Genomic DNA, 11,411 nt, shown 5'->3' with positions numbered 1-11,411 from the left:
ATTGGACCAACTCAGAGAGGCAGAGCGGCTTCTTGGTCGGTCGTTTGCGCGCGCGCGCGCTGAGCGCTCCCAGAGGCTAAAGATCCAAAGGAGCGGGGAGGGGAAGTTGTCCGTCAGCGCTGGGGGCGTTGCTTCCACTCCATGAGCTTTAAATGCCATTAGATGAGGTGGGGAAATGGCCGTCAATCGTAGCAGGGAGGCGGTTTTTACCAGCGATAGACGAATAACTATCGGTGTACCTAAGCGTCATTCAAAGATAAAGGCCTCCGTCTTCTCCATAACTATTGGGTTTTCTCTTTGTCCCACCTTCTCAAACGTGGAAGCTATTGGTTCATTTAAGTGGCAATCAAATAAGAGCGTTCGCTTTCAAATCCAGTCGCTTCAGATAATTTGACACGAGGGAAACATGACAAAGGAAGAGCGGGATCCTGAAAAGGAATCCACATTCTGAATGAGAAACTCCAGCAGCACAGAGTGAAAGCCGGATGGCTTAAGGAATTAGGAGACAGCCGTCCTGAAAAACCGAATATAGGATCGATTGGCTGAGATGAGGAAGAGACCGCCTATAAAGTGACTCTCTAATGGCCATTGGCCGCCTTGGCAGTCACTCACACATTTAAATCCCCACATAGCGCCCTTCATTCACTTACTGGCGGATCTCTATGACAATTATTGGCGGGAACGATTATAAAAGGATTTAAAAGTTGTAACGCTTCACGGCTAAGGTCAAATTCTATTTGAGAAGGGCAAGATATCACTTAGGGATTAGCAACAGCCCTTTCTCTTCAACAGAAGCGCTTATTGGGCGAGTTCGTTGTCAATTTAACAGCTATCATGTTTGATTGGGTACTTTTGTTATCGTTCATAAAGCGCGAACTGTCTGTACCCAACAAATACAGGCCTCCTTGATTAGTGTCAGGCCTATATGGGCCGCGCCATTACCAGTCTGGGAATTCTTTCGTGAAAGCTCATTGGTCGAAGCCCTAATGAGATCCTATTGGTCAAGAAGGGTGCCATTGACAATGTGAGGTTATGCACGTGTCCCTGTAGCTCCGTCCGTCCCCTTTTCTACGTATCGCAGTGAGGAATAATTCAGCACGCTACATGGTAACAGTAAATTGTTCAAATCTCTGACAAGCTCTCACTAAACCGGAATCTGAACAGTGAATTTAGAAAACACATAACAGATACTAACGAATCTGACACCAAGAGACTCAGGCCAATTCAGAGGAAAATGTTTTATGTGTGTTTGAGTTTAGCAGTGGTTGGACCTCCAACACTTTCCCCTTGTGTCTTTTTAATCACAAGTCACTTAAGTTTTTCTAGGCACACATCAGGCAGTCACTATCCCTTATCCTAATTTACCTCAGAAGGTTGTTGTGGTCATAAAATGGGATGGGTAAGCACCCATGAGCTCCTTAATGGAAGGAAAGGAAAGATAATACTGTAGAAAATTAATATCCTATCTACATTATAAATCCTGCTGAGCTTAATGAGGCTTACTCAAAAAAACAGTGTTGCTACCTTAAGGGTCCCTTGAATTGAGCCAGATTGCCAACAGAACTGTTTTGGGTGCCTCTCTTCATCCAAAATCCCCTGTTCACAGAGTCCTGCCAACACCCAAGATGGAGCAACTTCCGAAGTGTTGCAAGACCCATGTGTCTCGCTTTGGGAGGTTAAACTAGCACATGGGTTAATATATTTCAACAAAATGATGCAAACTATTTTTATCCATTTGTAATATTTCGTTTTATGCCTTTTAGTTGCTTCCCACTGATAACCTGTTTTTGCAATCTCAGGCAGGTAGCAAAGTTTACTGTACCTCAGTGGGCTGTCATACACAGCTGGTAAACAGGATTCAGCCTAGTTGATCAAAAGTTGTGCAGCCCTAATTGCTTTCCCCCTCTCATTTCTTTGAAGCATTTGCACACTTCAGGCTCTCTGAGCTCCTTACAAAGATCAATAATAAGATGCATGATACAAAAGGAATTGGGAGGAAGGAGGAAGATGTTAATTAGTCCATAATCTGATTTCACCCTGATTATCCATCATTATCCCAACATCTATTCCATAATCTCCTTTTACCTGATTCTGTCATTAGCCCCATATTTTATACCACAATCTCACTTTAACCCTCAAACCACCCTACTGTGCTTTTACTCAAATTCTCCATTGTTATATCCCACAATCTCCTTCTCTATCATTAACCCACACTCACCTTCAACCAGACTTTCTCCTTTTGCCCCACAGTATGTCCTTAAGCTGTCTTTTATTACTCTGCATAATTGCCTCCTATATTTTTCTTGGAACCCCTTTCGCCCCTGATTCTCCCTGTACCCATATTCTATGCACACCCCCACACCCCCACCTTTCCCATTCGGCTTTCTCCTTCCATCGCCAATGCAACCCCTCCTCCCTTTCACTGCCGACACTTCCCCTTTAAGACCTTGCAACAACCTCTCTTCCTTTCCGACGCGTTCGAGACGCTGCCGAGCCTGCTGGGAGGCTTCCCCCTCAGCCAATCAAGAAAGCCGGAGAGGCAAAGGAACGTGGGTCAGGGTGGGCAGAAGCAGGAAAAAAACCCCGGAGGCATGAGAAGGCTGCCCCTGTCGAGGGGGGCGAGTCCGCCTTGGGCCGTGGCCCCGCCCACTGAGGGGTGTGGCCTCTGAGCAGGAGGGTCTGGAGGGGAGGGGGAGGAGGTGCGGGGGAGCGAGCAAGTAGTTTGTCCTCAGCTGCAGAGAGGTAAGCACAGCCGGATTCCCCCGGGCGCTCCCAAGGATCTCCAGATCCCCCTTTCCTTTAATCGCCAGTGACCCAGCTTTATTCATAACTATATGACTCTTTTCATTTCATGCTGTATCTAGCTCTTCTTGCTCCTCCCGATTCCCAATGGGAACCGGACTGCATGCTTCACACACACACACACACACACACACACAGACACACACACAATTCCTGCGACAGTTACTTCTCCCTTTCTTCCTTCTCTCTCGCCCTCCCTATCCTTGCACAGCCCTCGTCCAATACCTCTGAGGAACAAATCTTGTACCTCTGCTCCCACAGGCCTGCGATCCCAAATCTAATAGGCTCTCCTTTCCCCCACCCTGTTCCTAGCAAGATTCTTAAAGGATCGCTACGTTCCTTCTTATATTCTAGTCATTTCCGCGCTTCCCGGAAGGATCCCAAGCCTGCTGTCCAGAGTCTCTTGCAGAGTAAGCGAGGCCTGCACTCCGCCTTCTCTTCGCCTAGGTTTCCTTCTAGCTATTGCTTAGGAGGAAAAACCGGGACTCCTGTTCCTTCCTACTTAGATACAGAAGATTTCTATGCCCTCTTCCTTTCAAGCTTCTCTAAAATGCACCCATCCGCCCTGCCAGCTCTTAAATGTTGCAGTCGGAAAGCTCTCGGCAGACCTCCCATCTTACCCTTTCCCCTCCTTCAGCTGTTGCTGTTACTCAAGACTAAATGCAAGCCTTCGAAAAGATCAAGGGGTGGTGGTAGTGGAGAGGAGGAAGGAACTTGGACTCCTGGGTTCTTTAGAAGCAAAACGGGGGTGGGGTGGGGGGCAAACACAGAGACAGAAACTTGGTTCATAATGGTTTAGAGAAGGTGGGCTGGGAGCCAGGACTCCCAAGTAGTCTGAGGAGGAAAAAAGGAGGGTTGAAAAGGATCCCTGCATTGTAGGGGCTTGGACTAGATTGCCCCAACTCTACAGTTCTAGGATCTGAGGAGGAAGGGATTTTATTTAAGCCCATTGAGAGAACTGGATGCTTAGAATTCAGGGAACCCTGAAATTCTCACCAGTTACGGAGACCCTTCCAGGCATGATAGAATAGTAGAACAATAGATATAATAATAGATAATAGAACATGACCTTCTTTTTCTGATTCCTCCAGGCTAGACCTAGACCTCCCCCGAAACCCCTTGTCCTTACTTTCAACCCCTGGGGCACCATGCCACTCGCCCGCAGCCTCTCAGTGACCTCCCTGACAGGATTGGAGGACTGGGATGATGAACTGGACCTAGAAAATGCCATCCTTTTTGAGGTGGCTTGGGAAGTGGCCAATAAAGGTAAGATGTAATCTCTTTTCAGGCTGCTTCTTTTTTTAAGGAAAATGGTGATGTTTGATGGGCTCAAGCAGGTTGGCAAGTGGAAACCAGAATGCCTGAGGTTCTTTTCCTTGGTGGGGGTGTTGCAGAATTGGGACTAGTGGGTGAGCATAAGGAGGGACTGGGAACACGCCTTGCTGAGATATTTGTAAGCAAAGTAATGTTGAGTCCTGAAAGCCAGTAGCCTACACCAGTTGGACTACAACTCTCATCAACCCTAGCTAGTAGGACCAGTGGTCAGGGATGATGGGAACTGTAGTCTCAAAACAGCTGGAGACCCACGTTTGGGAAAGCCTGGCCTAGACGTTAAAGCAGGAGTGGCAGGCTTGCAGTCCTCTAGACGTTGTTGGACTACATTTCCCACCATCCCTGGCAATTAGCCACGCTGGCCAGGGATAATGGGAGTTGCAGTCCAGCAATATCATTCTAGAGGGCCATTGGTTCCCCATCCCTGCTGAAAAGGGTAAAGGTATCCTTCCCACAGCCTGATGTCCTCTAGATGTTGTCGGATCTGAGTTCCCATCACCCCAGACCATTTACTTTGTTGATGGGAGCTGGAGCCAAAACATCTGGAGGGCACGTGTCGGAGGAAAGGAAGCTGAAAGTCAGGGATCCTCTTTTCTCTGGGGTTCCCCTTCCTCCTATAATGGACCTCTGTGGTCTCTTCCTTGCAATCAACAGGTCTGGGAAGTAGCTTAGGCCTTATTCCTCCTATGACTGTGCATGGCACCTCCTAGCTATAAAGCCTCCCCTTTTATGTTAATGCAACTTGGGTTGATGGGCAGCTGTAGGGCCCCATTATTCTGAGTGTTCCCAGTGCAGTCAGCTGTCAGAATGTAGAATGATCACCCAGTGTGCCCTCTGGCTGAATCAGTTGCCATGTGTCTTGCTTCAGAAGTCCTGGTGCTCTTTTGTCAGGCTATAAAGTGATTAACATGGGGTGCAATGATGTTGAAAGGATGCAGCTGTGGAGCTGCTTGGACAAGGGGCAGTGGGCTTCAATAGAGACTCCTTTCAATCCTGGACACTTGCCAGCGCCGTCACTATCTCGGAGGACCTGTTCCCATGTGCGCTGTTAAGGACATGACCCTTTGGGAGGTTAAAGTTCTCCTGGCTTCTTCCCCAGAGTTTGAGCACGTGCCTTGCATGCCCCAGCTATATTACCAACACAGAAAGGTTACACTCAACCTCCCCACGTTCACGCGCACACATACACAGGTTACACTCAACATACACACACACAACCGCACACACCGTTCTGTTACATAAGGAACCTCTTGAAATGTCACACAGTCCTTGAAGTTGCTGCGTCCTTGTATAAATAGGCAACTGCTTAGAAGCAGGAGGGTGGCTGCTTCTGAATGTCAGGTTGGCAGAACCTTCCCTATCCAGTGTCATGATTCAGCCACCTCACCTGGAATCATGCTGCCTAGGAAAAAAAACCTGCCTTCAGTTTGAAGCAAAATCAAGCTGTTAGTCCTCATGGGATTATAAACATGTAAAGCAACATGTAAAGGTAACTATTAAGAGCCTGTTGCAACTTCTGTTCATTAGGGAATTGAACTTCTACATCATGTACTTCCTTTCTCTGCCTGCCCCTGTCACATTAACATAGCCTATTCTCTCTTTCCTGTGTGTCTTTGGTTTTAATGGTTAAATATCAGGAAACGGCAGTAATGTTGCTTTAATATGTGTGTTGCTACTGAAGGTACACTATTCGTTTCTTCCCTTCTGTAGTCTCAGTTCCTTTCCCATTTAAAAAAACCTCAGCATCCCAGGTCTTGTACCTGAAGATGGTATATTCAAGAAGGGGGTGTTTTAGATGGCTTTCTGGGAAACTTCCATTGGATATAGAATTTGGAGGCCCATCTTCTGATGGTGGGTGGGTTGCCAAGAAAATGTTACGGTTGTGCTCTAGCATCAGTCCCGGCTCCACACTGTCTTTTGGACACCATTCAAGATGCTAGTTTTAAATTGCAAAGCCTGCTGTTTTTCTTAGGACATTCAGTGGAAGATGCTCTCCATTGTGACTATTAGATCAAGCATGAGCCATGTCACCAATGCAGCAGAGCCAGACGACTAAGGCACGTGGTGGCTAATGATGGATCCTGAGCAATTCTGGAATTTTTTTGTTTAGGACGGGCTTTTGACACACTGGGCCAAGCAGGCTGAAGCAGTTTTAATGGCTTTTTATGTACTGTTTTACATAACTGCATTTTGCCTTAACTGTTTTGTTGGTGTGTTTTTTTTAAACAGTTGCTTCCACCAAGATCCTTGGGGATCTGAGAGGAGGCAGGTCTTAGATATTGAAATCTGCCAAAGACTGCAGTCCTATGCATGTGTAACCCGAGCATAAGTTGCACAGAATACAGTGGGACTTGGTTTCAGGCATAGTGTTGCACTGTGATTTTGTAAAACATAGTTGGAATTTGTGTCTGAATGTATCCTATGAAATTCTTTATGTGTGCATGTGTCTCTTCCTATATGCATAAAATGGTAATGCTGTTGTCATGTAGGCAGCCTTGACAACTCCTGTCTGGTGAATAGCAGGCAGCCAAGCAAGCAAGCAAGTGTGGGGGTGATAGTGGATGGGGTGGGGGGGGGGAAGGGACCATCAGAGGCACAATGAAGTTTGCTAAATGTCTGTGTGAAGCACCTCCCCCTCCCCATTAAGCACACTTTCACATAGCGGTTTAGCAAGCTGCTCTATGGGGTGGGGTAGGAGGGGAGAGGGAAGCTGAGGGGCAGGATAAGTGAGGGACTGGGGTGAGATATAAAGGGAGGGGGTTGTTGTTCTGGGTGTAGGGGAATGGTATTGGGAAGTGGAATGAGGGGTGGCAGACCCTAGTTAATATATACATATTTATGTCCTAGTACACTCTGAAATACAGCAATTGTACCGCATAAGATCGCAACTTGGAGTTACTAGGAAGCAGTGTGCCAGAAGAATATTGGAGCAAATCAGCTCCTGAAAGTCTGGAAGGTGTATCAATATTAAGTACTTCTTCCATTATCTCAAAGTAGGGCTTGCATATATTTGTGGAATGATGAATACAGAACACAGTGCCTTGGCGTCATGGTCATGGGGATGAATGAAACTGGGGTTGTTAAAGGCACATAAGCATCAGAGCTATCAATGTCTAGTAGCTGGGATGGAGGCAATGCTCTTTCTCTTCTAAATACCAGTTTCTGGAACCCACAAGAAGGGAGATTGTTTTTGTGATCAGGCTCTGCTTGCAAGATTCCCACAACCAACTGGTTGAGCCACTGAACAGAATGCAGGACTCTTCTTATGTTTAGGGCACCTCGGTTGTCCAGGTAGTGTACAGGATGACATTGGTCAGCATTGTCCTTCAGGGCCCTCAGTTTGCAGCCATCCAGCTGAGGTCTTGCCTGAGGCCAAATTGAGCAGCAGTGCACCCATAAAGTCCATGTGAGATGCCTGCATTTATCCAGCCCCAAAATGGCACCTGCTCCTTATAGAAGTGATGCCCCAGACCCTTGTATCCTGCAGTGCTGATTTCCTGGCCAAGCCTTTTCACCTACATTATTCATGTAGGTGGTTTTCCTCCCTTCTTTTCGATTTACTAGCTTGGAAAGGGATGCAGCGAGCCAAGATGAGATGCACATTTGACAGAGGCAGCCAGGACCATAGGTAGGCGAAGTGGCTTGCAAGTGATGGCAGAGTTTGTGCTCTTTCCAGGAAGAGAACTGGTGCCTAACTGGTTATAAGAGAACAATTAGTGCCGGGAATCTTGGAGCAAGTGTATGGCCTCCTTAATTCTCTCGGATCTGCTGAGTCAGAGTGAAGTACTTTGGGGCAACTCCAAACTGAAAGACCTAAAGGTTTGATCTGCGCATCTCCTAGGCTGCTGGGGTGGAGCTTGCATCATTCCAGTTTTCCTTGGCAAATCCCAGAACCCCAAAAGCCTTGGTGAGCAGACACAAGGGTATCTCAAAGCTTCCTTTTTGTTATAATGCTGAAGCAGGAACCCATTCAGAAGAGGTGTGCATCGTGTAGCTGCTTGTTCACCACCCCTGAATGAATTCTGCCTCAGACATTGCTATGGAAGTGTAGCAATACCCTACTGCAGGAATGAGGAACCTGTGCCCTTGAAATGCTGTTGGACTCCTGTTCCCATCAGCCCCAGCCAGCACGGCCACAGCTTGGGGATTATGGAAGATGTAGTCCAACAACATCTGAATAGCCATAGGATTCCCATCCCTACCCTAATATCTGTACCTAAACCTAAGTAGATGTAACTGAAACAGTTGTGCACTCCTAACCTACTTACTTCTGCTTATGGCACTGTTTAAGTAAGTGCATCTCTGTGGCATCCACAAATTCATGTTCCTCACCATGATTTATCCTTTCTCAATGATGATTTGGAGCCAAACATGAGCTGCCCCTACTGAGAACCATTCTGCTCGACCTGCAGTTCACATGTGGAAATTGTTGTGCTGTGCCACAGACATCCATTGGGAGCATGCACGAGCCAACCTCCCCTTAATGTTTCTGACTTAATGTTGGAATGCTTCCATTTCTGATTAAGGATCTAGCGAAAGTAGGCTGTTGCATTGCACAAGGGCTTTTCCTATCGAAGGGAAATAGTGTTAGTAGGTTACTGTAAAGCACTGAAATAGGTTCACTGAGGAACATCCAAGCAGTACAACCACAGGAGTACAGGAAGAATTCTGCTGGATCAGATCTAAAGACCTGCCTGGTCCGGCATCCTAGTTCCTGCAGTAGCCAGGCAGGTGTTTCTGGGAATCCTACGCAAGAGCCTGAAAAAATGCCCCTCCCTTCTTGTTGTCCTCCATTGTGGAATGAATGTTCAAACTGGATATACCCATTGTGACTAATTGCCACGAATAGACCTATCCTCCATGAACTGCTTAGCCTGAAGAAGAGATGATTAAGAAGCGATACGATAGCCATTTTCAAATATTTGAAGTGCTGTTACATAGATGATAGAGCAAATCTGTTGCTTGGGTGGGTGGGAACGAAACTAACATTCGAATTACAAGAAAGGGGATTTCAAGTAAACATTTATCAGGAACTTCCCGATGGCACAGCTTTTCAGCAGTTCAGAAGCTGCTGCTGGAGAACTCTCCTTCACTAGAGGTTTTTAAGCAGAGGTTGAAGCCAAGCAAGTGATACTGAAGCAGTGGATTTTCTGCATTGGCAGGGGTTTAAACTAGGTGACCTTTGAGATCCTACTCAACTCTGAATCTATGAACTTCTCTGTCCATGCTTGAAAGCCACCAGCCATCCCTACATCATGTCTTAGCGAATCCCGTAACTTTACATTGTGTGAAGAAGTGCTTCCTTTCAGCCTCTCCTCAATCTACCACTGATAATTTTCACATTCAGCATCCTGTGGTCACAAACCAACCCAATGCCAAGACCCCTGAAAGTGGACGAAACTCCCTCTTTGTGCTTGACCGCATTGATGTCTGGGAGCAGGTGGGTACCAGCCTATAGGGGGTCAGCTAATGCCACATCTTCTCTCCCTTCAGTTGGTGGGATCTACACGGTTATCCAGACCAAAGCCAAGATTACGCTGGATGAGTGGGGAGAGAATTACTTCCTGATTGGGCCTTACCTGGAGCTGAATGTCCGCACACAGGTAGAGCTCATAGAGCCGCTCAACCCTGCCATCCGCCGCACCATTGACTCCATGAACGCAAAAGGATGCAAGGTAAGAAACGGGGGGGGGGAGGCCAAATTGGGGTCCACAGAGGCCAAATTCGTGCAGCAGCACCTCACCTTCCTTTGAGGCAGAGACTGCAGCTCAGTGGTAGAGCACATGCTGTGCATGCAGGTGGTGCCTGGTTAATCTCTAATTAAAAGAATCAGGCAGCAGGTGTCAGGACAGACGTCTTCCTGAGACCCTGAAGAGCTGGTCAGAGTAGCAGATACTGGGCTAGATGAACAAGAGATTTGACTTGGTATAAAGCATCTTCCTTTCTTCCTAACAGAGGGGGTGTCATGTGACTGTGACTGTCATGTGACTTTCAGTACTGTGCCTTTTCAGACCGCAGATGGGAGCCGACAAGACAGAATTCCTCCCCCACAGAAAAAAATAACATTCCTACATATAGGAAGCTGGCATGCCTAGGATACATCCAGTTTAATTTTGCAGGAGTTATTTTAAAAAACAACAACCCAATGAAGCACACGTTCTTGTGAGTCCCTTTCTCAGTCTGAAGTGGTACAGTCTAGAACCTGCTTTGCCACCATTGTTTGTGGTTAATGTCTCTCTATATGAGGTTCCCTGGTCTAAAATAAGGGTCTTCTCATTTCCTCTTATTGCATCCTTGTTCCTCTTTTTCTTCATTTGGAGTGTATTGCTTGTCGCACCCCCACCCCGCATTCCGGTGGCAGAGAGGGCCATGTCACACCCCTAAGTGCAAGACACTTATTTTAAAATACAGTGGTACCTCTAGTTGTGGACTTAATCCATTTCGGGGTGCCGTTTGCACCCCATAAAGTCCGCAACTACAGTGCCTCTTCCGTGCATGTGCGCAGCGCAATAAAGCACTTCTGCACATGCTCAAAGCGCACAGATCGCTTCTGTGCATGCGTGCGTGGCAAACCCAGAAGTAAACACTTCTGGGTTTGCCGCATTCGTAAGCTGAAAGTTCGTAACAAGAGCGGAACACAACTAGAGGTACCACTGTAAATAAAAGCAGAACCCTTCAGGGTGCTGAATTTTGCACCCAGTACGAAGTTCTTTATTTTATCTACACTTGGGCAGAATTGTGGAATCCAAGCAGTCCAAATAGCTATCAGTTGGGGTCTCGTTTGCCTCTTTGGGTCGTGCCTGAATCTAACATTATAATGCAGAAATCTCTAGCACAAGTTTTAAGTGATTTTATCCTTAAAATTACAGGTACAGTTTTTATCGTACCAAGGGTCAACAGCTGGGGCATAACACAGAGAAAGATACTCCTTGTGTTCATCCCCCAAACATTGTGGTTTCATTGCACATTCCTTGTGGCAGCTGCTGCTGGCATTGACGGCTGTCCACAAAGCTGGGAGGACCCCCATAGTAAGCAGTGCAATTGATAGGGGATTCAGGGCAGACAAAAGAGAAGTCCTCCTTCAATTAGCACGTGATTAACCAGTGGAATTATCTGCTGCAAGATGCGATGGAATATCCTAGCTTGGATAGTTTTAGGTAAATCTAAGGAGGAGGAGAGACCACTAAGCCACAACAACTAAATGAGACCTGTCTTTTTAGAGACCCAGATCTTACAGGGCAGAAAGGTCTGTTGCCGCCTTGCATGTGAGCCTACTT

At 46.8% G+C, this 11,411-nt stretch overlaps 1 protein-coding gene across 3 annotated transcripts in view; it reads left to right on the top strand.

Moving 5' to 3' along the window:
• Window positions 1–13: 13 nt before the first annotated feature.
• GYS1 (glycogen synthase 1) overlaps window positions 14–11,411 on the top strand; it is a 30,205-nt gene continuing 18,807 nt past the window's right edge. Inside the window, exons 1-3 of one of the 3 annotated variants that reach the window (XM_083471876.1) lie at window positions 14–1,107; window positions 3,894–4,068; window positions 9,628–9,809. In XM_083471876.1, coding sequence (XP_083328002.1) covers window positions 1,105–1,107; window positions 3,894–4,068; window positions 9,628–9,809 — 360 coding nt within the window. In that variant the 5' untranslated portion in view covers window positions 14–1,104. Of the gene's footprint in view, window positions 1,108–2,525; window positions 2,743–3,159; window positions 3,213–3,893; window positions 4,069–9,627; window positions 9,810–11,411 lie in introns of those variants that run through there. The other 2 variants (XM_083471877.1, XM_083471878.1) reach the window with 2 other exon arrangements.

Source organism: Podarcis liolepis (assembly GCF_965112155.1).
Source record: "Podarcis liolepis genome assembly, chromosome: 13".
NCBI classification, from domain to species: domain Eukaryota; kingdom Metazoa; phylum Chordata; class Lepidosauria; order Squamata; family Lacertidae; genus Podarcis; species Podarcis liolepis.
This window is presented reverse-complemented; position numbering and strand designations above follow the sequence as displayed.